At 38.5% G+C, this 27,993-nt stretch overlaps 2 protein-coding genes across 5 annotated transcripts in view; one reads left to right on the forward strand and one right to left on the reverse strand.

The window, feature by feature from the left end:
* Window positions 1-27,993, forward strand: part of LOC306870239 (mucosa-associated lymphoid tissue lymphoma translocation protein 1-like) — a 1,002,100-nt gene that overhangs the window by 631,951 nt on the left and 342,156 nt on the right. The window lies entirely within an intron of this gene.
* LOC306870545 (calmodulin-regulated spectrin-associated protein 1-B) lies at window positions 2,748-27,676 on the reverse strand. 3 transcript variants are annotated; one of them, XM_079417860.1, is made up of 18 exons: window positions 27,525-27,676; window positions 26,773-26,937; window positions 22,761-23,023; window positions 15,736-15,897; window positions 15,409-15,489; window positions 13,073-13,214; window positions 11,958-12,097; window positions 11,762-11,858; window positions 11,390-11,558; window positions 10,211-10,302; window positions 9,596-9,674; window positions 7,206-9,492; window positions 6,905-7,041; window positions 6,577-6,791; window positions 6,369-6,471; window positions 6,108-6,229; window positions 4,700-4,818; window positions 2,748-4,578 (listed from the first exon to the last, which is right to left on the reverse strand). In XM_079417860.1, the coding sequence occupies exons 2-18, from the start codon at window positions 26,921-26,923 to the stop codon at window positions 4,282-4,284; spliced, it is 4,656 nt and encodes a 1,551-aa protein (XP_079273986.1). In that variant the 5' UTR covers window positions 26,924-26,937; window positions 27,525-27,676; the 3' UTR covers window positions 2,748-4,281. The 3 variants fall into 3 exon arrangements, with proteins under 3 accessions (XP_079273986.1, XP_079273985.1, XP_079273987.1); XM_079417859.1 differs by having other exon boundaries at window positions 27,321-27,659; XM_079417861.1 differs by lacking the exon at window positions 27,525-27,676 and adding an exon at window positions 27,321-27,444 and having other exon boundaries at window positions 7,206-9,444.

A 27,993-nucleotide genomic window follows, 5' to 3' on the forward strand; every position in this document is an offset into this window, starting at 1 on the left:
TTTACATAATACATATGTGTGCCGTGTATATTTATGTATATACAGTGCCCTACAAAAGTATTGGAACAGTAAATTCAAAATTGCTCTGTTGGCTGTGGAGTCAAGACATTTACAAATATGATTAAAAGATGAATATGAGACAAAACTACAGAATGTCACATTTTATTATTGGGTGATTCAACACATAGATGTTTTACCAGCTAAGAAGTTCAGCACTTTTACAGTTTCATCCCTCTATCTGATGTGAGCATAAGTATTGGAACAGTTGCCTCACAGGTCTTTCTAAGTGATCAGCTGTGTCCTGTTGCATTAATTCTTCAGATATTAAAAGCAGGGAATGTGTCGTATCAGTTATATCCATTACTTCTGTATTCTGAATCTTGCATTCGATGATGACACACACAAACCAGGATGAAGACGAGGGAGCTGACTTTGAGAGAAAAGCAAGCAATTTGAATGCTAAAAGAAAAGAGGAAGTCAATTAGAGCTCTAGCAAAAACAAAGGGCATGGAGAAATCAAGAGTTTGGAAACCACCAGCGACACCAGCAACCAACAACGACCTGATCGGCTGAGAAAACAACAGTAGTTGATGACAGACAAATCATAAAAGCTGTGAAAATGAACCCTAAAAGACGTGTCTGTAAAATCTCCAACAACATCCAGAAAGCTGGGGTGATGCTCTGACAATCTGCTGTCCTCAGGAGAGTTTGACACAGAATTACAGATGCTACACAGCAAGATGCAAACCTCTGACCAGCTCCAAAAATAGAAAGGCAAGATTAGTTTCCAAAAAAGCACAAAGGTGAGCTAGAAGAGTTTTGGAACTGTGTTTATGGACCGATGAGACAAATATGAACCTTTATCTAAGTGATGGGAAAGCAAAAATGTGGAGGAAAAAAGGGAACTGCAAAAAATCCCAAGTATACAGCCTCATCTGTAAAGCATGGTGGAGGTGGTGTCATGGCATGGGCATGCATGGCTGCCTCTGGAACAGGCCCTCTCAACTTTACTGATGACTTAATGTATGATGACTGTAGCAGAATGAATTTGGAAGGGTACAAAACCATCTTGCCTACCAATATTCAAGAAAATGCCACCAGATTCATTGGGAAGTGCTTCATATTGCATCAGGACAATGACCCAAAACACCCTGCCAGTTCAGTCAAGGAATTTATAAGGGCAAAGAAATGGAAAGTCTTAGATTGCCCAAGTCAATCTCCAGATTTAAATCTGATTGAACATGAATTTCACCAGCTGAAGAGGAGAGTAAAGGCAGAAACTCCCCAAAACAAGCAACAATTGGAATTGGCTGCATTAAAGGCTGGGAAAAGCATTTCAAAGGACGAGACCAAGAGTCTGGTGATGTCTACGGGTCACAGACTCACTGCTGTGATTGTGTGCAAGGGATCTGCAGCTAAATAATAGCTTTTAATCTTTTATATCTGCCTTATGTTCAACTGTCCCAATACTTATGCTCACATCAATGAGTGGGATGAACTCTAAAAGTGCTGTTCTTTCTATTTGGTAAAACATATTATGGCTAATAATAAAATGTGACATTCTGTAGTTTTGTCTCATATTCATCTTTTAATCATATTTCCAAATGTCTTCACTCCACAGCCAACAGAGCAATTTTGTCTTTACTGTTCCAATACTTATGGAGGGCTATGTATGTATGTATGTATGTATGTATATATATATATATATATATATATATATATATATATATATATATATATATATATATATATATATATATATATATATATAAAAATAAAAACACACACATGCATGTATATATTTCAGAAAATATAATATAAATATACAGACATGTAAATATTTTCCAAATATACTGTGTGTGTATTTATATAGACAAACATACACAGCACACATACATATATTATGTAAACAAAAACTTTTTTCACTTTCACTGTTGGTAAAAGTGCAGCAATAACATTCTTCAAAACATATTTTATTAAGTCATAGGAGCTGGAATGACATGAAATTAAGTAAACCCTGACAACTTTCTTTTGAGTGATCTCTTAGCTAAAATGCAATTATCCAAACGTTTGTATTCCCATATTATAATGACACATTATAATCCCAATTTGTATTGGTTAACTGCATTTTTACAGTACATAGCTGACATTTATCTGACCCATTTCTCTGGCAGATAACATGCACATACTTTTTGTGACTATCAAGTGACTTCAGACCATCTTACCTTTTGGTATCTCTTTGCAAACATAGTCCGTTTCTGTGTATATACAGGACTGAAACCATGCCTCATGCATATACTGGAACACCACAAAAATAAAAAGAGCTAGGCAGAAAAAAAAAAAAAACATTCATTACAATTACTTGATTTTGAAGCCAACATGAAGTCAGAGTGCAATAATACTCACCGCGCATACTGACAAACATCAAATAGTGTCTTCTGAGTCCCTGTCTAATGATCTTCTGAGTCCCTGATCATCTATCCACCGAATGCCCGACCTGTAGAGCCCCCCGCTGAGGATAAACCGCCAGTTGCCAGGATACAAATGTGTCTTCAGTGGACTGTCAAGGATACAGTGCTTGTCGATGAGGCACAGCCTGTGGTGTTCCAGTTGACAGAAGTTGGGACGCCATCACGAGACCACAAGAAATTAGACTGCCATCATTTCTTGCAACCACCCAACAACAGTAAAGCTATCAATACAAAAGTTTATCAAATGCCGACAAAGTCACGTAAAGTCAATTATGCACAATACATGGTACTAATATTTATTACTATGAGGTAAGCTCACTTACTATATAATGCAAGAGGTGTTATAAAATAAAGTGGAAAATGACAATGTCAATAATTAAATGGAAAAAAATGAGAATGGATTTGACTTGAAATATTTATTAATTCTCAGAATCTTATTTAAAATAAATAATAATATGGTAAAGGAAGCAAAATGACCAAGAATGAATAGTAGTGTTTAAAAGAAAAAAAAAGAAAACAGGTGATCAACATCAATACAATCTTTTAGTTAAGATATAAAAACACACATATACAAAACTGCAATTTAAAATAACGCAGCGACGTATAGACAAGTCTAACACCTATTATTTGGAAACAGTAGTTTAAGAGTCATTAAGGGGCTGTCAGTGTGCTATTTAAGGTGTTAATAGTGTTTGAGAGATGTTTCTCAGTGTATAACAGAGAACGTTCACCTTTCAACAAGTAGCTTTAGGAGTAAAAATGGTTTAGCAAGCCCTTTAAAAATCTACCCCAGCTATACACCTTCATGAGCAAACAAATAAAGTGCATGTGCAACACTCAATTGATCTTGACACCAAACACAAGGCTTTTATGAGTGTTCTCCAACGTCTAAACACAAGGATGTCGGCAGTGTTGACACTTCTTTCACTGAGGAATGTTTTCAACCTTGGTAAATAATTAGACAGCGATGGCAAGGGAAGTAACCGATTATGAATATATTAAATACTGTCATTCAAATCGTTTACAGCGACACTCTTCATAACAGAGCATGCTGCTCTTCTGCATGAGAAAAAGCTCCAGAGCCAACATCAACATGGTAACATTGCATGATAATATTACTAAAACATGATCATAAGTGCACCATAGTACAGACTGTCCAGAGGAGAGGCCGCTACCGAGTAGAACAGAAGAGAAGAGAACTGCATTTGACACGGATCAAGGTCTGTTTGATTCCCTATTGAAAGGATCACCGAGTTTCGAAAAACGGGCTACAGCCGAGCTGATTTTTTTAAAGCGCTGAATAAACAGACATAGTACCACAATGCATGAAGGCCAAAAGTATGCGGACCTGGGATTGTCCCAGCGACAACAAAGGAGCAGCATGTTCTGGAGGCAAAAAAAAGGTTTGTTGAGAGGCAAGTCAGCTATTCTTTTACATGAATTTGAGTTCTGACTGTCCTTAGAGTCAGCAAACACGTTTTAAAGACGTTAAGAGGAAAACGTGTATCCCTCGCAAAAAAATGGGAAAACTAAATCAAAAACAATCATGGGGGAAGTGCTTCGTTTAAACAAACGAATCAGTGCCAAACTAATAAATACTTCAAGTAACAAAAAAATTGTATCATGTAAAAAAAACACAGGATTGTGGGTAAAGGACTACTTCAACCCAAAACACATTCAAATGAAGTGCATGTTGATTCATGCCTGTTCGTTTGTCCAGCGAGCTTCTTCCATCCAAACTCTGACGGAAGCAGATAAGTGATTACGGGCCTCGTTGCGAAAGTGCAGATCTTACGAGTGCCATCGGACTTCACTTTCCGCTCTTTTTTGGCCCTGCAGGTCTTTTGGCCTGCCACAGGTGGTTATGGATAGTCAGCGCATCTACACTAACAGACACAGTCTTGGCAGGGATTACAGTGAACTGCTTGCGGTCAGAGCTGTACTTGTAGAGTTTGTCAATCATCTTCTTAGTGATGCTCTTGGGCCCTGTGCCAGTGATCTTGTGAATCTCCTCTGTGTCGGGGAAGTAGGAGTAAAGGGCTCTGAACTGACAGCCACTGTCCCGGAAGAGAATCATCAAGTGGTTGGATTCGCACTTCTCCAGCACCTACCAGTCAAAAAAGGAGGCAATTATTTAGGGTTTTTTCACTATAGTTTATCATCAAGACTAATTGATTACATCGCAGCATGCTATCTGTAAGCCATGAACCGGCAAACTGGTCACGCACCTCAAGAATGGAGTTCTTCTGCGGTTCATTTACTTTTCCTGCTAAGCAGCAATGAGAGATGGCGTTGTGGATTATAGGCTTGTTGGACTTCGCGCTTGGCTCTTTGAAAAGCTTGGGTCCTACAGTGACAACAACAAAAACAACATCAATACAAGACATGAGAAGCAACAATGTCCCATAAGGTCATGGATTTTTTTCTCTCCTTATTTTATGATGATTCATTATGAATTTTTTCACACACACTACTGTTTGGTAAGTATTTTAAAATGTTTTTGAAAGACGTCTCTTATCCTCACCAAGGCTGCATTTATTTGATCAAAAAAAGTAAAAGAAAAAAAAAAAATTATATTGTGAAATATTGCTACAATTTTCTATTTGAATATATTTTAAAATGCAATTTATTCCTGTGATATAGAAATCATTCTAATATGCTTATTTTTTTCTGTTCTCTGTGAAATACAGTAAAAACCCCATACATATTTGATGTTTAAAATACAACCACATGAAGCAGGAATTTGGATCAATAGGATTTCACTGTGGGCGGGGCTACCAAGTGTGACATAAACAGAAAAGAACTGACCGATAAAACTTCGTCTTGCTCTCATGGCTGGCTAGGGCAATAACATTTTTTCCCCTTGGATTTATCGCTTGCAAATTTGTTGTTTCACCTGGTTAGGTCATGGTGTGCCTCTCAGAGCCCTATTCAGGTCTCGCTGATGCATACTAGAGCTTCTCAGTCTCCATGACTAAAACCTAAACTACCTCACCCATCACTCTGACACCCAAAAATGACACAAACCTTTCTATTCTCCTCCTAAACAATCCCTTGCCTTACATGGTTCAACAGGTCCCTGCAGTGAACACTAACAATTTTAAGTTGATCAAAGCTAATGTAACCATGCCATTCTGGAGCATTACCCAAATAATTTACATAAACCCAAGTATTTTTGCACTGATTTTTGAATACATCGTTTGAAAGGGTAGTTCTAATTTTAAACTAATTTCAGCTTTAGAGCAAAGCAATGCCTGTATTTATTCTGCAAACATAAGCAATAGAACAAAAAGAATGTATTTGCCCTGTAAAATACATTAGTTAACATGTAAGCTATAATTAAATAGCAAACAAGTGAAACGCTTCAGAGAGTTCGGGCTTAAAGAACAAATTTATCCACTAATATCTACCCAAACAAAAAACTGATGTGTGCTTATGTACTCAAGCACACAGACAAACATGTTGCCTGATGCATGGTCGAGATCATGTTAACACAGGATGTTGTCCTGGTGTAGAGGAATCTAAAAGAGTATAAATAATTTAGTACTCCAGATCAGCATGTAGTACCCACACTTACTGAGCATCAACACAAATATAAACCACTTGCATCCTACAGAATGGAAAGTGAAAACTCACCAGTGTATTCCGCCATGGATGTTGATGTAATGGAAGACGCGGTGGAACCGTTGTCCCAGTCTCTCTCTGTAGTCCGACTGGAATTGCGACTGAGGACTGGAAATGACTCTACTGATTCCCCTCTGTTAATGGAAAGAACGAACAGCAACATTAAAGTGCTTTAGAGGTCACAGTCTGAATACAGTCAATTGATTCTGAAACAAATTAATGAAATGCAAGCATGCATCTGCACATAGCCTGTAGGACATGGGAAGGACTTACCGATGAGATCCCGCCCCTCCCGAGTTGACACTGTCTGGTTCAGTGGTGGCCACAGAGGCCAGTGATAGACTAGAGCCAGACTGGGCACTGATGAGATTCTCATCTGGTGAGGGACATGGTTTCATTATTTTAGTTTTAAGTGCCATCAAACATGTCTGCTGTTAACTCAGTAATATTGCAAAAACAGAAGGCACAGTTTAATACTTACTGGTAGCAGGACATTTGGAAAGCGTATCAACTGAGGGTTCTTCCTTCAGCACAGACTTCGGCCTTTGTTTTTTGGGCTTGGTCTTGGGTTTGGGTTGGGGCTGCTCTTGCTCCTCACACATCTCCAGCTGTTTTCTTCTAAGGTATTCCTGCTTTATCAACTCTCTCCTGGCCTTCTCCTCCTCTTTTCTGAGTCTTTCCTCTTCAGCTTTCCTCCTGGAATTGGAAAAGAAAAGAGGCTTTAAACATACAAACTTCATGAAAAAGACAAAGCATCTCTTTCTCATATTTATATTCATGGAAGATGACACTTCAAAGGTAGTCAATACCTGGCTTCATCTCTTTTCAGCTCACTTTCAGCCTCCAGCTGTTGCTTGCGGAGCTGAGCCTCCTCTGCCTTCCTCTGTTGTTTTAGCAGAAACGCTGCTCGCTTTTTGGCCAATTCATCCTCTGCTTTTTGCTCGTCCTGCAGATATAAAACAACAAAATCAGTAGGAAAAGTAGGAAAACTAGTGAAACTTGTGTCTGAGTGGTTGTTTGTAATTGCTAGGGTGCTACTTGGCCACAAAGTGAGTGGGAAAGATTATGTGTCAGTTTAATTCTTGACCAGGTTTTTTTTTTTTTTTTTACCTTGAAAAAGAAGCCCATGCCAGACTTCTTTTCCCCATCGCTCCCATCAGTGGTCACATCCAATACATTGGCATTTTCTTCATCTGGATTGGCAGCCAAATCAGACAAGTCTACCTCAATAAGATTGACTTTTCCTCTAGAAATATCCTCGGAGGAGACATTATCCGTTGCTGGCTCATCATCAAATGTAGCCTCAGCATCCTGCAAGGCAGTGGACATGGATTCTTCGAAAGTGACACCAAGGGCCACAGAACTTGGTTCCCTTGAGACCATCCTCAAGTTAGCTTCATCATTAAGGTGGAATGTAGTGCTTTTCGAATTCCCTTTGTCTTTGTTGAATGAGTCTGATGTTGTGGAGTTCTGCACAAAGTCCTCCAGCTCTGGTTTGGGGGTCCTGCCCCCTTGAATGGACTTGGCAGAGGGGCTGTCAGTAGGTGTAGAAGTGAAGCTCTTTTGCCCTTTGCCATTCTCCTTAACAAGCAACAGCTCTGAAGGTTTGGAACGAGACCGTGCTGAACTTAGTTGGGGTGGCTTTCGCACCACAGGGCTGCCACTTGGTTCAACAAAATGTATCGAAGCTCTGACCCTGGGTTCAGATGCATTACTTTGGTCACTGCAAGGTGGTGGAGCAGCACCTGTTGGAGACTGAACATTTTGCTTCATGAGCATTTCCTGCTGAAGCGAAAGTTGCATCATCTGCTGCTGGATGTTTCCGATAGCATCGTTCAACAATTCAATGGAGCGGTTGCATTCATTAAGATCTAATTCCTCGTCCATTTCTAAGGCACTAGGGGACACAGTCCCCCCACCTGCCCACTCGAGAGATGCCTTCTCTGGCTCTTCGGCCTCTTTTGGCCAATCTCTCAGAGCACCAACACAAGTGTCATCTTTCGACGATTTCTCTTTTTCTTGATTGAGTTTTTGGCCATCCTTCATGTAGTACTCGGACTTTGTAGGCTGAGGGAGAGTATCATTCTTCCCTTTCTTGACTATGTGCAGGAAGGCTGCTTTCCCGAGCTTAAGTCTTTGTCTTGCTGTCAAGACCTCCATCTTCTTCTTTTGAGATTCAATTGCACGTCGCTTTTCTTCAAGTTGCATGTGGAGTTGAACAAGTTCGGAGGACAGCATGTTGGCACTGTCCTTGTTCTGTGGTGTCGGACTCTGGTCTCTTTTCATCCTCCAGGAGGTTAGAGGAAGGGGGCAACTCTCCGAGCCATCTGGTGTGGTCCGCTGTGAGCTGCTTGTGCTGGAACGGATATCTTGATTGCTACCAAACTTCTGCATCTTTCGTTCAGCAAAACTGGTCATGCGCACACTGCTGCTAGCTACACTGCTGACCTGGGACTGACCAGGGCTAGAGCACCTGCTCCCACCATCCTTATCCTCATGTTCCTTTACATTCATGTCTTCCCGCAACTTTGCTGACTCTTCGTCTTCCTCATAGAACTGTTTCCTGTCTGGATGGAGCTCTTTGGTGAGCTCTGCATCCTGTTCCTCAATGGTCTCCACAGTCTCTATATCAGACCCTGGATGGATGTCCCATGCTTGGACAGGCATCTTGTCCTCAGGCACCGATGAATGAAGGTAAAACCCAGGTGACCGCTCAGCAGAAGATGGCTCAACACTACTTGTTGCCAATGGTCTGAAAGCTTGCGTCTGCCCAGGGGCTGGAGGCACAAATTCACTGGATTTAGGCTCAATAGTTGTCTCAAACTCAGAGCTAGTGTTGGGGGTAAAGGTCCGGTTAAGGGTGGATGGAGGTCTCCGCCTGGAAGATGAAACGGCACCTTCTGCTCCTGCTACTCTTCGTGCTGATCCTCGCTGCCTCCCCTCTCCCGACTCTTCTTCCTTATTTAGGCATATTGACTTCTCTTTGGCTGGCCTGATAACTGCAGGCATCAGAGGTTCCAAGACGAAACTGGCTGTTCGGGAATCTGAGGAAGCTTCCTCCTGTCTTTCCCAAATGCCTGTTTTAGCACCAGGGGTAGCACTCTGTCGCTCTGCATCTTCAGAGTTTAACAGGGTGGTCTCATTCTTGGATGAATCTGGCCTGACAATAGTTACCAGCTCCTCCTCCTCATCCATGTTAACGTTGCCCAGCAGACCGTGGCCATTCACCCGTCTAACGTTGCCCTGACCCGGATGACTCTGGTGCTTGGGTGTTACAGTGGAGGCCAGGCTGTCCTCACTGATGGAGCAAGTCAGACTAACGCTGTCACCCGAGGCCAAGTCTGCATCACTGTCCATAGCAGAGTGGAGAACATACCGATTCAGCTGAGACAGTGGCCTGATTATAATAATGGTAAGAGAATCATGACCAAACAAAACATTGATTTTATGTAATATCTTAAAAGATGTTTTAAGTACTCATATTTATTAAGTGTTGGTACCTCTGCCGTTTATCTGACCAAGCCACTGATCCTCTGGAGTGACCTTCTTGCGTAAAAGAATTGGAACGATTTCGACAGGCTAGTAAGAAAAGCACAAAAATGTGATTACCTGACTCTATTACACTCGAGTCACATTCTAACTCAACTGTAAAAAGAAACATGCTTACTTGATAGTAATAAAAATAAATTTTAAATATACTTCACAACTTAAGCATTCATTCATATTACCATAATGCAGAAGTGCCTTATGAACTGTAATAAAGTTACAGTGCAAAAATATTGTTATGGAGATAAAACGATCTTTATCTGTAAGCCAAATATTTTTCTTCCTTAAACATTCTGGTTAGGGGTTTCTTCTAAACCACTAATCCCAATTATTGGGATTCTGTTCTGTTACAGATTCTATCCAAACTTTGATGTTTTGTTGACTTCGCATTTTTTGTGAAAGAATAAGATTACAATAATAGTAACAATAAAAATAAATAAATATCCAAAGGTGCTAAAAATCATTTCTATTTCTGAGACTCAACATTTCTGGGTATCCCTTCCATGTGAGCATGAAAAGTAATTTGATATGATTTTCATATGAATGGCTTTAGAAGCTTAATGGCATACCCGTGCTTTCCTCTCCTGGCTGAGCCTTCTTCTGTCTTTGTCTCAGTGGCAGAAGTGGGTGGGAGGGGCTGAAGCCGGAACTCCCCTTATTACTGAAACAGCAAGCAGAGGGCACAGTTGGCAAACCACCAGCACAAAAAATTAGGACGAATGATCTCCAGGCCTATCCAGCCAAAATCTAATCGGAACTGACACTACGCATTTTCCATGTGGATGAACAAATATAGACAAGCAGCACTGCTCTGCTTAGGACCTTAAAAAGAATAACTTAATCGAAAACAATCTGAATACTATAGTTACAGAGCTGTATTAAAAGCACTAGCATGACATTAAAATGCCTTTTATGTCCACATAACTATTTTTTAATGCCATTGTCAAATAAGATCTCAAATAAAAGTAAGCACAGTAAACCTAAAGTTCTTTTAAGTGAGGCAGGGCAGGGCAGTGCAGTTTTGTCTCAGCATGTCAGAAAACACAGGCACAACATGACAAAGCAAAGACATGATGAGACAATATGATTCAGGTGTGAATCATTATCACGCAAGCAAAGTTCCCTCTAATGTGCATTTGGGCATGGCTGTGCACTTGTGAATTGCAAAGCAAAATTTTCAAGCTTATGGAAGCCCACATTATTTTTGTTCATGTACTGCAGACATCATGACTAGGAATGTGCAAAACTACCAAAACTAGTGCAAAATGTGATGTGATCTGCATATGTAGCAGCAGTGCTTTAAAAAGAAAACAGCTACAGGTACACCTTTGTCGTCATGTTAATTTTTTTTATTTGAAACATGACAGAAAAAAAAATAGAAGAAATTATACAAAATCCCTTTCTCTAGGTGCCTAAAAAATTAAATAACTATCATTAACTCCTCTGCATTGAATGTTTTCTCATTTGAATTACGTAAAAAAGAAAAAAGAAAAAGTCACAGTGAAATATTTGTGAAAAATATATGGGTCGGTACATGGTTTTTCTACTGTAGTGGCCCAACGGTTTGCCCAGTAGAAAATAGGTTTGGCTGAGGAAGAATACAAATTAGAGGGAATATTAATTATTAGACAGTTTACTTCCAAATAAATCTAAGGAGATTGTCCAAAGCATATTTTGACATTGACAAAGATCATTGACTTTAACACCCAAATCAACACATGGAAGAGACAAAACCATGAAGCACTTACAGAGGCTCAGACTCTTCAGGGTGCAGGAAGTACCTGTTACAAACATCTGGGCTGTTCTGAACAGGAAGTGCTCGATCAGCCACACCAGGAGACACCAGGAAGCTCCGTTTGGTGGCATTGGAGATGGGCACAGTAGGCCTGGCACTCTTGGGCTGAGTCATTGCTCTTGCTATAATACAGATTTTAGTTATTAACTCAAATTAGCAGAACAACAGGCAAAATACGAGGATGTTGGTTGAATCTTCATGCAAACTTTGTGTTTTAAGTTTTGTATTTTAAAGCCAATAAAACTTTAAGATCCAAAATGAACAAATTTAAGCCCCTTCACTCAACAGTATGACAAATTTATAGCCCCCAAAAAAATTTCTTCACCATCTTTAAATTCCTGAACATCTCTCGGCTGGACAAATTCAGGCTTGACAATCTCAAACCACCAGAAGAGCTCTGCTATAAATACCATGACATTGTGCTGCAGAAGAAAATGAACAGCGAGAGAATCAAGAACAGACCCATGCGGAAATGAAACATCCTGTTAATAAGACACATTATACATGACTGAATAATTTACCTTGAGCACAGGAGGTGCGTACAACATGTCCTCTAGAGTCAAATAAAAGCTTTTGTTAAGGTACTCATTGGCAAACTCTTTCAGCAGCTGAATATTATAAAGGCTGTCTGCTATTGAGGTCACCTCTTTCAAGCAGATATCTGCAGATAACAGAAAACACAAAGTTAGCAATTAAGCTATCCTGAGGCATACTGCCTCTGACATTCATGAACGCTAAATCAAGGGCTGAATCCAAAAGAGGTCAATATTTGCTTGGGAATTGAAGTATCAGAAAAGAACATTTCACAGAATATTTACTTGGCTCAAGAGGCAATGCACAGTGAAGCACCAAGGGACTAATACTACAATCAATCAAAAGTATAAAGCAAACCATTAAAACTCTAGAAATTACCCATCTAAAACCTACTGTATTACAGTATTTATGGTATGCACATTTCTAAGGCCTCTAAATGATCAACATGATCAATGTTGTGGAACTCTGAAATTTGCACAAATTTTTATAAAGTAAACATAAGTATAACTTTTACAGTGTTAGTAATATTTCAAGGTGACAACGGCAGAGCATTGATTATTAAACTAAGCAATTAAATATCATCTTACAAAGAAATATTATTGGGAGGTACTGTACCAAAATGCATATTTTTCTCAGTTTGAGTCTCTAAATGTTTTTTCCCCTCCTCAAGTATGAACTCCTACATCATACTATGTGAGCAGTAACTGTCTGATGTGTCAAATATGATATTCAGATATTTAAAAAAAAAAACTTCAGTAAAGGTTCAGTAATGTGTTTATTTCAAACAAATTAGAATTTTATGATTTATTTTAGGCTTAACAGGATTTAAATGAAGTACAGCATCCGGCTTAAAGGGGAAGTGTGTTTAAATACTTTCTCCTTTCCCAGCTAAATGTGCAGCAAACAACTGTAAGCAAATCATTTGCATTTTCCAAAGAATGCAAGCACTGTGGCGCCTTCAAAACATGTCTTGTTTGTTTGAGCTGCCTGACATAGCAACAACCGTCTGAAGCAATGGCGTAACTCTGGGGTGGGGTGAAGAAGGCAGTAGGAGTGTTTGGGAAACTAGATTAGGTTTGGTGCTAGTGTTATTTCACTCTACCATCAAGCTTCATCAGGTCTGGGCAGTAGTAATGGACCACGGTCAACAGTGCAGCACCGTCACACACATCCCTGATCAGATCCTCCAACAGGGGGAAGTAGGGCAGCTGTCTACCAGAGGCATGATCCCGCCGATACCGTACCTGCAGGTGACATGAGAGGAAGCCAAACAGTCAAATACATCCACAACAACAGGCTGTATTTAACAAAGTGACCTTTGGTATATGGCACTGGCACGGTGTAGGCAAGAGACGGTTTTGCAAGAGAAATATATTTTATCATTGAGGCTTTGTATTTGTAAGAATATTTGCTGATCTAAATAAACTAGAAAGGGATATAACAGGCGAATTAGACTATAAGACAACTAAAAGGAAGAGTTCACCTAAAAAACTAAATTGGCCTTATTTACTAATCCTCGTATTGTTCCAAGGAAGAAAAAAAAAAAAGAGATGTTTAGCAGAATGTCCAAGCTGCTCATTTTTTTTAATAATGAAAAAGAATAGAGACCAGAGCTGACGAGGCAACAAAACAAAAAAATAGCATAAGTCAATACAACTTTCACACTAAAACAAAATTAGTTAGTTGCTAAAATCATCTGCTCCACTGTAGCTCTAAAAAGACCAGGCCCAGTTCTCATTCACTTTTGTTGTGCAGTCAAGAGCAGTTTTAATATTCTTTACAACTACTCCTTGTGTTCCATAGAAAAAGCTAAATTATATGAGTTTGGAACAAAATCATGGTTATTAAGAGATACAATTTTTATGTTTTGGGTGAACTGCTATATATATATATATATATACACACACATATATCTCTATACCTCTACACACTGATTATGGCAGCCATAATCATAATCGTGTGAATGTACTCAATCAATTGTGCAGTACTAACAGTCACCAAGTCTAGGTTTCAGACAGGACACAGTGAAAGTTAGAAAGGGGTGGTGATGGCGCAGTGGATAAGACACATGCCTTTGGTGTGAGAGACCCGGGTTCGAATCCACTGTGAGACACCAATGTGTCCCTGAGCAAGACACTTAACCCCTAGTTGCTCCAGAGGTGTGCGACCTCTGACATATATAGCAATTGTAAGTCGCTTTGGATAAAAGCGTCAGCTAAATGAATAAATGTAAATGTAAAGCATATCTAAAGGTAAAGCAGCAGCAGCAGAATGGAGACAGAGGATCTCTGTGCCATTTGTGAAACCCCAACAGGCTCCAGCATGCAATGGGCCAGTACAAACATAAGATCAGGCTGAAGGACCACATATCAGAGAGACGGACAGAACAAGGAAGAGACTAATGAAGATGGAAATAACTGCAAAAAATTAGAGGATGAAAGCTGACGTTAGAGACTCAAACACACATAGACGCTCACACACAGACACACACACACACAAGTACACGCAGCGGCACGTGTTAGCTCATAACTGCATGTGCTCAAAAGGTGGAAGGCAGATCATTTTTTGCGATTACAGCGTGAGCCACTGGACAGAAGCGTCTCCCAGTGTGCACTGAATAGATAAAAGCGTGGCCTGAGTGGTGATGGCGTACGTTGGGATTGACACATACTACTCGTGCAGTGGAGAGGAAGCACTCACAGCCAACTTACAGGTACTAGTTTCCAATACCATTTTGAGGGAGACTATCCCAGTAGCGAGGGAGGAGGTTAAAGGGAAAGAGACGGGAAGAGGAACAGAGAGGATGTAAGGTCAGGGGAGAAAAGAGCAGACAGATGTGACCCTGCTATGAGGTTAGAGGAGAAACAGAAGGAGTGATGCCACTGAAGATATTAGATCATTTCCATAAGGCTGTTGTTACATTAGTACCATCTATTCAGATGTGAGTCTTGCCATTTCAGTTCACACCGGTTTATGATCTTGTTTACACCTGGTATTAACAACTGTTGCATTTGACCCCATCAAGTGGTCAGCCAATTATATGTCTCGGTGAACACTTAAAAATGAAAGACAAGGACTGCACGATTTTGGGAGGGTAAAAATATCAAACTGTGTGTTTTTTGGGAGGGGGGATAAAAATTATGACTGGCATGTAATTGAGAAAAAAATCCAGGTTTGCTGTGCTTGATTGCAGGGCTGTACAATCTGGCCCAAATTTTGTGATTATATATCAACATGAGTATAAAAAATAAATAAAAAATATTATTATTATAACAAAGTTTTCTGTAAATGCCCAAATGGAACTTTTTCCTCCAAAGCAGTTCGAATGATATTTTCTAGACAGATAAAACCCCATTTAAAACCAGGTCTAAACAGCACCCGAGAATCAGAGAGTTTTACAATGCATGTGTGAAACTCTTGTGCTGGGATGTCTGGTACCTTCTGATGACTTGGAGATTCCAGCAGATGCTGCTTTGATTTGTGTTCCTTCTCTGTGATCTCCCTCATTTTCAGATTCACCTGCAACACAAAGAAAGGATTGTTATGATACAAAGAATTCATAATGAACATCTGAGGTTTATACAGTTTTCTTTTGAAAGCGCTGGCAGAAGTCTCCATGCCAGCATGAACAGACATGCTCTGGCCAAGCACTGAAAGTCCCCTACAGGACTAGACAAATGCAAGTAAGCTATTAGTACATCATGTAACACACAATGGTTTATTCAAACATAACCTTCACAAGTGTACCGTTCCAAAGACACACACCTTGTTGATCCAGAAGATCATAGCATCCTCAAGGTCAAAGGGGAGCTCCTTGGAGGCACTGAATGTGGAGAAACGCTTCACGCAGGTCACAACCTTCTCAATGCTGATCATCTCCACGGTGTAGGCCATCATCAAAGCATCAATCATGGGGATGTGGGAACTCTGTGCCACACAACAGAGAAAGAAATGGCATAATACTCTAATAAATGCAGCAAAATAAAATTTTACATTTTAAAAAACAACTTTGACAAACAAATTTGATGAAAATGTAGTATTGTGTCACTAAACATTACATTACAAGTAGCATATGTTGTAATTTTATTTTACTTTTTTTAAATAAATACTACAAATAAATAAAACATTATTATTATCATCAGTTATAATATCTAGGTTTTGACAAATTTCAGGACTCAATCTGATATTGATTCATACTTTCGATTACAATATGATTCTAAATTGATTATTTTGGATATATCAGGTACTAGTGTTGTCAAAAGACCCGGTACCAAGTCGGTACTAAAAAAATGAAAACGACACGGTACCAGGTTTTCTCAAGTACCAGTGGTACCGAGTACCTGGTCAACCTGGTTCTTGACCAGTACAGCCCTTTGATTTCCGCGATGCAGAAAACGCGGACGGAATCTCGGAATCCAGTCATAAAAACGGAATTTACAGTTTAACACGGAATGTCACGGAATTTATAACAGTGGCAGAGGCGTGCGGTTTTGTTTACTACAAAGACTGAAGCACGTGTGACGCTCGCAGTGATTTCAGCATCTGTCGTTTCAATAGGACATACATAAAATACATAAACAACATCTCCAGAACTGTTCTGAGAGACACTTCACAAGCATTTTATCGTTTCATTTGAATAAAACCATTGTCAATTTAAAAGGTATTCACAGCAACCCGTCAAAATAAAAGTTCGTTTTTACTTAAGACATTGTGCCAGAAATATTATTATTATTATTTAGTATGTGATACTACTACTGTTGAATGAAATTAATAAAACTTTATTTTTAAGAAATAATCTCACAATATTTCTTCCATGTTTTAATTTTTATAGTAAATCCCCTTTTTACCAAAAAATATATTGTGTTTAAATTTCATTAATTAAAAGACTCGTTTTATTAATAAAAATAGTGTGTTTTTTAATTGGCATGTTTTTGTGTTTTTCTTTGAACCGTGGATTTTCACTGGTATCGGTACCGAATACAGAAATTTTGGTACTGTGACAACACTATCAGGTACAGTACATAGCAAACTTTCACAAGGGAAATGCTGTAAAATAAACATGAGTCAGTTGGTACTACAGTTAGTGCAGTACTATAATATTGAAGGTTAAAAATACCTGATTTGTTTACAAACACTTCAATTACACTCAAATTAAGTTTTTATAAAGTTATAATACTAATTTTACAGTTACATAACTATTTATACTCCAATTCATTTTTGAAATATAAACATTTAAATGGTGGCTGTCATAAATTTGATGGATTTATTCAATTAAATATTGAAGAACAGTAAAAAATGATAATGAATAGGTTATATGGTGCATATATTTACCAAAATGCTCCACTCTAGAATTCATTTTTCTAGCTCACTAATGAGTTTGTCACCTTTTTTCCCCTCTGGAGGTAAATGTGATGTTACGTGACATTTACAAGCTGTTACACTGACATCTTTCCGTGGTTGAAACACTGATTGAATGATTACATGAGACAGGAAAAGGATTTCGGGAAGTTGTCCTCTTTTTGTAACATACCTTTGGATGTTCATTCATGTTTATTTCGAACTATAACTGGTATTAAAGCAAAGGAGATGATCAGTTCATGTGCTCTTTGCACTGCCGCTTCTCTTGAACTGAGGTGCAACAGTGCTCTGTCACTCTACATTAAACAGTGCCAAAACGCTCTTTATTTTCAATATTGCAGTTTTATTGGATGGGTGGCGCGCTACAATGTTCCATTCAATAACTGAAAACAGGCTACAATAATCGATTATTGGGATTTAAAAATCAATATAGTTTTGTCAAATTACAATAATAAAAAAAAAATCTATACTTTTCCCCAGCCCAAATAATAACTATATAAAAACGATAAAAATAATATATACATTTTAACAGGACATTGACAAATACTGTACTTTATAAGCTAGTAAAAGAAACGTCCTTATACTCAGATAGCCCTAATGTTTCAAGGAGCTGCTTTTCCTTCCTAAGAAAGGCAAAAATGTGCACACAACTCTGGGAATAATCTCATCCTATTTAGCCCAAAGAAGGTCATACTGCTCTTAATAAAGCATTGAGCTCAGTAAATCTGCCAAAACAAAGCACAGTCAAGATGAAGTAAGTAACATAATATTTCACATTTGTCATGAAATGTAAAACCCTTTATGTAACTTTCCTCATGCTGGCTACAATCCTGAACATTACCTCATGATTTAAATTATTACAAAGTATACCAAGCATTTCAACATTGAGTCTTAGTCTGAGACTATGAACAGTTACACAAAGCCCATCCAGTTACCATAACAATCCTAACACCAGTCAACCAGTGACTTGTTCATACGGGCTCACAGAACACATCAGCACAATCTCAGCAGATTGATCCCTGACTCAAGGCAATAGTGTCAGCAAACTTCCACAGAGTGTTTTTCTCAGATATGCATGCAAGACATCTGACAAGCATAAACCAGAAGACTGGAATGTGAAGAGCTTTGGACTCAGATAAGCATTGGACTAAAGCAGAAAAGCACACTATCACACTTCTACCATTTGCAGTATGTGTACGGTGCACAGTATGCAAGCTGCATGTAATAAACAGATGGAATTCACCAAATTACCCACCTTTTTCCTTATGAGTCTAATTATGGAAGGCATTTCCAGTAAACAATCATTTAAATCATAAGGTTGTGCTACAAATAATCCTTATCCTTCCTTTAAGTTTTATTTTCAGACTTCAAGAGAATAATGTGACATTTGATATGTTAATGAGACCTGGTATAACAAGATTATCTATGGCAAGAGCTCTTTTCAGTCCGCTAAATTCTTTTCCTCCCAATTACTTTCTATTTTCCTTCATTCGGTTGTAACTATATGAAAAAAAAGACAACAAACAAATCTGCAGTCTGCTCTCCCAATGGAATGCACTGGGAATCTCTCATTCCTCCCCCAAATCCTCACGTCTTTCCCTAGGTTTGTTTTTTTTGCATGGATGTGGTAAAATTTTATTGTTACATATGCAAAATAATACAGACATCTATTACTACAGTGAAATATAACATGTCCATAATATTGTTCAAACAGATTAAAGCTTTAGAGGTTATTCAAAGTCTTGTTAATGCTTTTACATTTTTTTATTTCTTTTTAATGTCCAATGGTTGAAGGGTGAGTACTATAATGTCACCTCATTGTAATTTGGTGATTGTTTTTGAAAAAATAGTGTTATTGTGTTTATACAGTGAACCTCAGTTTTTTTGTTTGACATAGTAACAGACAATACTGCCAAAAAGCATCATGGGGAGTGGAAAAAGGTGGAAAACCAGAGCAAACTTTGCCCCACAATGTAATACTCTCAACTTGTCCAATGAACAGGTATCTTACAAGTGAACCAGAAGTAACATCAGCCTTTTTTTTTTTTTTTAAATCCTCATTATTTGATCAAAATACCTGCAACTGCAACTACACTTTGCTGAATTACACATGGAATCTAAGCAGGTCATCTAATACACATATGCTTGAAATATTTATCAATGCATAATGTGTTCTCTCACACTATTTTAAAGCAGAAGGCAATTACACTACCATTCAAAGCTTTGGTGTCAGTAAAAAAAAATTATGCTTTTGAAAAACATATTTTGTGCTCACCAAAGCTGCATTTATTAGCAAATATACTGCCATTTTCTATACGAACATATTTTAAAATGTTATTTATTCCTGTGATAGCAAAGCTGAATTTTCAGCAGCCATTACTCCGGTCTATAGTGTCACACGTTCCTTTAAAATATGCTGATTTGGTGCTAGAGAAACATGTTATTGTATTATTACAGTTGTGCTGCTTAGTATTTTTGACGAAACAGTGATCCATTTTTCAGGACTCTTTGATCAGTCTTTACTGTCACTTTAGATTTAATGTATCCCTGATGAATAAAAGTATTAATTTCTTTCAATAAATATACAAAAAATAAATTCACTCCAAACTTATGAATGTTAGTGTACAATGAAGTAAGTAGCATTCCATTCCGAACTTTGCCTATGTGTGCAGTTACACGATAGGATTTAGTGGTCAACCAAATTTAGTGGTCAGTCAAAGTGGCATGAAACATTCACGTCACGAGATGTAGCAGAGAATAAAAAGGCTGCCATGAGACTTTAAAATAGTACGGCCAAATAAACACAGTAGCATCTATGCCAGGGGGCAACTAAATAGTGGTGTGGAGGCTAAACATTTACTTTCATAGTACATTATATACAATAACCTTCACATAGCACACAATAAATTAAACTATATGAAAAATAGCACTTCATGTCATAAAGGCATAAAACCCGTTTTGACATTCCTTAGTGCTCCACTCCGAAAAACTTAATCCATGCACGTAGCACTGATGTCTTAGTTTAGACTGGTTCAAAGCAAACAAATTACACCTCTACTTTTTTAAAGTCATTGAGCTGTACCTACACACCTCACAAAGCCATTCTGTTCAGTCTAACAGGTTTGTGTGGATCCGACCGTACTAAGCTCTGTACAGGGTGTGGGCTCGACCACAAAGATTTGCATTTGAAGTGATAAAAGCACGAGTGAGTGTACAATGCTGATTCACCAACATCAGTGATTGCCATTCAATGGAGAAAACACATCACTGACTGAAATAACACGGCTGTGAATCAATGAAATCCACTCCGCTCTGTGCTAGGTTAGCTCAAGCACTGATATCACTAATTGTTTGGACAGGTGATTGTAGTGGTTATACATGAAGAGAAAATAAAAACACACTGGATATGCCAACAATAGCAGTTTTCTCCTGTCAGTGCAGTAGATCTCTGCAACAGGAAGAGCTCTGCAAACCACAGATTCCATGTCACACTTGCTTTTTTTCCTTTGTCTGGATTTGGACTGTAATTAGCGCTTGTTAAGACAACCATCACTATTATCATTTCTTCCTCCAGATAAAACGCTGGTGCTTGTGCCATGCATGCGAATGATGCTTCAAATCATGTAGCTTATTGAGGAGAGGGTTGCTTGCTATTACTAGATTTTGTATCTAATAATGCCTTTAGAACCGGGGCTGTAAGCAACTTCCTTTAAACGTCCCAGAACACCCTAGCAGCCACTTAAAATACCCTAGAAATCACACCGTAATATTACTCAACCATATCTTGGCAGTAGAGCCCTGCATTTCAGCCCGGGCCCGACTTTTTTACGTCTCTAGGGCCGGGCTTCGGGCCAATTTCCACGTCATAGTTCAGACGCGGGCCGGGCCTTGGGCCTGTTTTGTATTATTGTGAAGTATGATTACAATTTAAAATAACTTTTCTATTTCAGGATATTTAAAATGCAATTTATTTTTGTGTATTGGCAAAGCTAATTAGGGATGCACCAAAGTGTCCTGCCATTTCTGGCCGAAAGAGAAAAACGTCCGAAAATATGATCCAAAAATATATGCTGCGCCGCATCACCCAGCAGTGTTCGGCACGCAGGTTTAATTCTTCTTCTAGCAATATCCGCTCAAATAAAGCGCTGACAGACAATTTCTTGTAGAATACTTGTTCCTGTTTGCAATAGCGCTACTGTGCTGTAACATGACAACGCTGGTAAAATGACGCTACCCCTTGTGATGCTATGCTCTGCTCACAAGCACTGATAATAACAGCAAGGACTATACATTATTTGGATAAGTAAAGAAATTATATATAATTCTGTTGCATTGAATTGAATACAAATTCTATATTGATATTTAATATTAATATATTTTCTGTACATGTGTTACTTTCAGTAAAACTGGTTATTTTATTGGCTTGTGTTTTTTAAATTCAGCATCATTAAAATTGAGTTAAATTAAAAAAGTCTTACAGAATTACTTTATTTAATAAAATAATTATCGCAAAGCATTTTCCGTTTCAGTTTTCGGTCAAGTGCATCCAGAATTCCGTTTGGGCCCAGAATTTTTTTTTTTTTTTTTTTTCAGTGGATCCCTAAAGCTTTCAAAAATGTTGGAAATGGCTGCGATGCTTAATATTTTTGTGGTATTTTTTCAGAAATCTTTGTTAAATAGAAAGTTCACAAGAACAGCATTAATTTGAAATTCTTTTAATTCTTTAAATTAATTTGGAACTTTTACCAGTGACTACATCAAGTTAAACATATGCATAATGCCCAACTACTGGCTGCTTTAGCCTGCCCACAACGTACAGTTAAGTAAGTGACTTTGCTATGTCAAGGCCCAAGTGGGGTTTTTATTTTTTTGTATGAGGTAACACACTGTATCAACCTCCAATACTGATGCCATAGTTATCATAGATATAATACTGTTTACAGCTGTTCATGAAGCCTTGGGGGACGTTACATTTCCAACACACACTCCAAGCAGCCGACCGGTCACAACAGACTGGACAGGCTGACCAATCAGCGCAGACTGGGCTTTTGCAGAAAGGTGGGCTTTAAAGTGACAGGAACAAAGTGTTTCAGGCAGAGAGTGAAAAGAGAACTGTAAATTATGTAAATGTATCATAGCTGACCCCAAAAATATAATTAACTTAATAAATGAGTTTTTATATGCGCATTTTCATGTATTCTTGCTGAATAAAAGCATTAATTTGTTGTTGTTTTTTTCTTACTGATGCCAAACTTTTGAATGGTAACATGTTTGTATATAAATGTATATTACATTCATTAATACTTGTAAATCGCGCATATTAAATATATAACCCCATATATACACATATGCAAAAATAGTATGAATAGTGTTCCAAACATATCCAAAGATACAAAATGACATAATACATTTTGAACGCAACATTGACGCACCATTTTAATTGGCTGGCAGGTCAGATCTGAGTCGGTGACAGGCGTGTCATCACCCTCCATGACATAGATGCCTTTGCGAGACAAGGCCTGGATGACTGACTGGTGGGATTGCAGAGAGGCCACCTGGTCTCCTTTGAGAATGAGGGCGCACACGCGACAGTACAGCTCACAGGACAGCAGTAACCGGATCACCGGGGGCTTAATGTGCTCCTGGTCATACTGGTCTGTGTAGAAAGGGTCTTGCAGGTCCTCTGGGATGTGATCTGACAGGAGGAGAAAACAATAAATTAGGATATAAAGAAATTAAGACCCTGACGAAATAGGCCTACTGAGGATGTTTATTATTGTTGCTTCAACTCTGCTGCGTCTGGCATCAGATGCAATCCACCAGCAATCCCTTGCTTTGTAGCCAACTAATGCACTACGTGTTAGACAATAGCGTGATATTGTGAAAAGCCAGCCATAGGGCTCTACCCTCTTCACAAGATCTCCTGTGCAGATGAGCTGTGGCAGCTGGGGTCTGGCTGCAACCAAAAAGCTCAAACAGAGGGGAGCAAGGCCAAATGTGTCCTTGTCTGGGCAGCCATTGCTCCGTCCGTCCACACCCACCTCACATACATCCACACCCTCTGCCCCGGTATCCACCAGGAGAAGCACATCATTAAAGTGAAGGTACTGGTGCAATCATCTAGCATGCATTTATGCACACACCTTCTCCTCTGATATACCACGTGGAGCTGTCTGCTTTGTTCCAAACCAGTATGTCTGCCACAAGCAGGCGTTGTTTATAGAATGGTACTTAAATGGTAAAAAAAAATTTAAAAAAAGTAAGTATTAAACAATTATTATGACACAGGAAAATAATCATTGCATTAGCATTGCAATACTCTACCGTGCGACTCCACCGGGCAGGGACACCGGCAAGGGATAGTAGTAGCTTTTTATTTAATTTTTTCATTGATATGTTTATTATTGAAATGTTGTTGTTATATGCATGTTAATTTTATTTAATTTCTTTATTTTCTTAAATATGTGGGTAGATAGTATTTATAGAGTTGTAACTTTTTAGTTTTAGTTACTTTTTCTTATTTGTAAGTCGCTTTGGACAAAAGCGTCTGCTAAATGACAAAAGTAAGTAAAGTAAAGTAAGTAAAGCATTGCGTTGCATGTGCACAGGGATATCCATTTACAGCTGTGACAAATGATTCATTAAGCATATAATATATACTTTCAATTATATAAATCTGTCGATTCTTATGAGGTCATAAACCTGCAGGCATAATATTTATTAACTAACATTACTAACAATGAACAATACACTTGTTACAGTATCTATGAATCAAACGGTTCATGTTTAGTTCATATTAGCTCAGGTCCATTGATTAATATTAACAGACACAGCTTTTGATTTTAATACTGTATTAGTAAATGTTGGAATTAACATAAACCAAGGATTTTCCATTGCTGGTTCATGTTAACTACTGTTAACTAATATTAACAAATGGATGTAAATTATTGTAAAGTGTTGCCAGAATTTCATCTTAGTGTATGTGGTAACCATATTAAACATGAAAAATTTGCAAATCTACACCAAAGGGCAAGAAATGGACATTCAAATGGCATTCAAAGCAGTGATTAGCAGAATGCAAAGAAGCCCCACCGAATCTGGGCCACTTCTGACAGTAAAGAGGCACATGGTCTTCATCGCCATTCAGGCCAATTACTGGGCCGAAACAACTCTGCTTTAACTGCAGCTTTACTGAAGGGAATATCCTGAATAACAGATGAGCCAGAATGGGGGGGAAAAGGACAAAGAACTGAATAACGGTGGAATAACTAACTGTACTTGAACCTAAACCCACATACAAGCACATATCTGACCCTCCAAGAAATGCAATGAATTACCTACCATTTTTTACATAATACATTGATATCCATTGTATTATTATTACCAATTATTATTATGTGAAACTGACAAACCTTGCATAGACTGTTCAGAAAATTAAACATTCAACAGAAGAGAGAGAGTTTCCTCAGCATTAAAACGAGGTCAGGAGTCTTACACACCACATTTCTGTTTCAGTCACTGATAAAGGCAGACCGGGGTGCCTTTTTGTGAGAGGGGGTACAGGCTACATATCAGTACATGCTTGAATACATCCTCCAATAGGACAGCATTCCACGGTGCCAGTCTTATGAGGTGATTTAACAGGAGCCATATGCTCAAACAGATCTTGTGTGCAGCTCTTCTCGGTACCACCATTAATCAATACTGAATAAGTCTAAAAATGAACAGCAAAATTAATGATGAACTAAATGAATACATGACATAAAAGAATGAAAAAAAATGTTCCACCCATTAGAAGTTTGATGTCATTTGGCCACAAACAGCACTGCTCAGTGCTCATATGTGACAGTCATTAGTGACTGATACTAGAGCAGAGGCTTAAAATACACCTGAAGCAACTATGGCTTCTGGTCACTGCTGTTTCCATATGCAGGTGCTCACACTGTTAACCCTGACTGGCTCCAGAATGAATAATTATGTCTCATTAATGATGAGTTATCAACTGTGCATGACCACAAGTTAAAGGCATCCCTATATAGTTATTTGGACAGAACTGACAAAACAGACTCTTGGTGCCCTGCATACAGTGAATACTCCATATCTGCTGACAGGGAGTCGCTGGCATTAGGAAAACCCTTCTTGTTCATCCACAACATTTTAATAGTGCAAGCACTGCAGATAGGACAAATGCTTGTGATCCTGACTGTCAAACACCACAACAGTGGACTCAGACTGGTGCCCTCCCACCCCAAAACAACTACACTCCCCCATAAATCCCACAGACTGCTACTTCAGAGACAGACAAACCAATAAAGAACAGGGCTGATTAGGCCTTTTTAGACATTACATTCGTAGGCAATATGCAACTGATACACATGTAATATTTCTTGACCCCTCAAGGTGTTGAGTGGTATTGTTTTGTGCACTGCTTAAAAAATTAACACTAAATCAGTGCCCTCTTAATGAATAAAGAGTAAAATACTAACTTTCTGTACCATAGCAACAGCATAGTGTTAAGATATTTTACGTAGCTGAGTATCATGTCAAGACCTAGGTACTGCATTTAAAAAAAATGTAGCAGCTTAATTAGGAGCCTTAATTACAATCAATGTTTATTTATTTAATTCTTACAGTGAAGATTAATGCAGTGTTTTATTTTACATTTGATAACTATTTTCAATTTATATAGTAATTCTTGAATACTACTGTTAGATAGATCAACTTGAAAACTTAAACTTTTTATTTATATAATTGTTCCTGTAGTTTTAGAAGAAAAAAAATCTTATTTTTGTATTACTGACTGCTTACCTGTATTCAATAATAATAATACATTTATTTTGGTATCAAATTTCAAAATTTCAGCAGTATCGAAAATATTGGTAATGTCACAACCTTGTTTCTGGTTTAAAAACAAAAAGAAAAGAAAACAGCAAAAGATACCATGCTGTTATCATGGCTGTTGAGACATGTATCATGGTATTCTTGGAAATACTTTGGAGTACTATGTAAATACCCTGGTAAATGACTTTCAGCAGCATCCATCACAGTTCCACGGTATTATCCTCTGATCCCAGTGCAGTTCAATGTCCCTGTGCTTTTTTGTAAGGTTAGGCAGAGCGAAAATACCATGGTTTTATTAAAATATCATTCGTACATAACACGGTATCCTGTTAAGTACTACATAAAGACCATAGTACATGTTCGAGTAGTGTGGAAATACCACACGACAACGCCTAATTAACTATGAATATGGTAATCATTCCCATAATCATTGCTCAGTATGATAGTACAGAGATGGTATCAGGTGGTAGTAGCACAGGGGGGCAGCACACCACACATCTGTCTGCCTAACCAACCGTCTGTGATTACATATCACACAGACTCGATTAATAAATAAAGACTATTTCTCTGTTCTCATTCATAAACGCAATCAAACCAACTCACCGATACCGAAGGCTTTGGCAAACAGCCATCGCAGATTAGCCGCTATTTTGGCTCGGGCTGAATCATAGATTTCCAGCGGCACGATCTCCAGCGCCTCGCCCGCCGCCTCCATCTTTCTGCGGGCGCTGTCAGCACCCAGCTCCGCGTCCATCCTGCGACCACCGTCTGCAAACACACAAGCAAAAGCACTTTCAAACAACCTTAACGGCTCTCTTTTGAGGGCGTTTCATAAGCTGTATGTCAAGCATTGGTGTGTGTGTGTCAGAGGCTTTGGCGCAATAACTCAGTTCTTTAGCGTCCAAGCTAGCTAGCACATGAGCAGCTTTTATTCCAACACTAGCCACTAAAATTTGTAATAACAATAAAATCCCATACACAAACAACATGTATATTTGTTGCAAACAGCTACTGAACAAAACAACCCTGACCGCCTGAATCCTGACAAGATAAGCTAGCCTGTGATTAGTTTATATGCAAAGTAACTAGCCAGCCGTCGCCCAGGTAGTTAATAAACACCAAAATAATATATTATATGTTCAAACACTCACATGGAGAGGTAGATTTAACCATCTGTGAGAGCTGCTATCCTGAGCGTAAACTGGTTTGCATGTTTTGACTGAATTACAGTTAAGTTACCAGCAGCTAACAGCTAACGTAATGCTGCTTGATGAGATGAGGACTAGCAACCCGCAGCTAAACAACAGCCCCTTTGTCAGCAATTAATGAAAACAGCCACATTTACCGCCACGTACCTTCCAGATAATAAACTATCAACAATCCACTCTGGCAAATCTGTGGGAGAGCAATGAGAGAAAAGGGTAAAAGGCTCCGGCGGGAATCATGAGGCCAGGTTAAGTCCGGACAGATACGAGTGAGTGTCGGTGAATGAATGACAAACCCTTGAGAGAGTGTTACAGCCTTCACTACCACCACACTTCAAAATAACAAACACACACTGTAAATACTGTTTAAACTGCGAATTATTGGCGATGTGCTTCTGTGAATGAGAATTATGCAGACAGATATTGTTATTAGGCCTGATGTTGTGTTTTGTTGAGAAAAGCACGCACCTGTTTTACCTGTGTTTTTAAAAGATAACTGGAAATGTTAATAGAATGACGCTAAATTCTTATGGAGGTGAACTGAGCTGATTCTCGATCTTTCCGAGGTATATCACGATAATTATTTACTGTATTATTTTTGATCAAGTTTGTGGATTAT

Source organism: Barbus barbus (genome assembly GCF_936440315.1).
Source record: "Barbus barbus genome assembly, chromosome: 5".
In the NCBI taxonomy this organism is placed as follows: domain Eukaryota; kingdom Metazoa; phylum Chordata; class Actinopteri; order Cypriniformes; family Cyprinidae; genus Barbus; species Barbus barbus.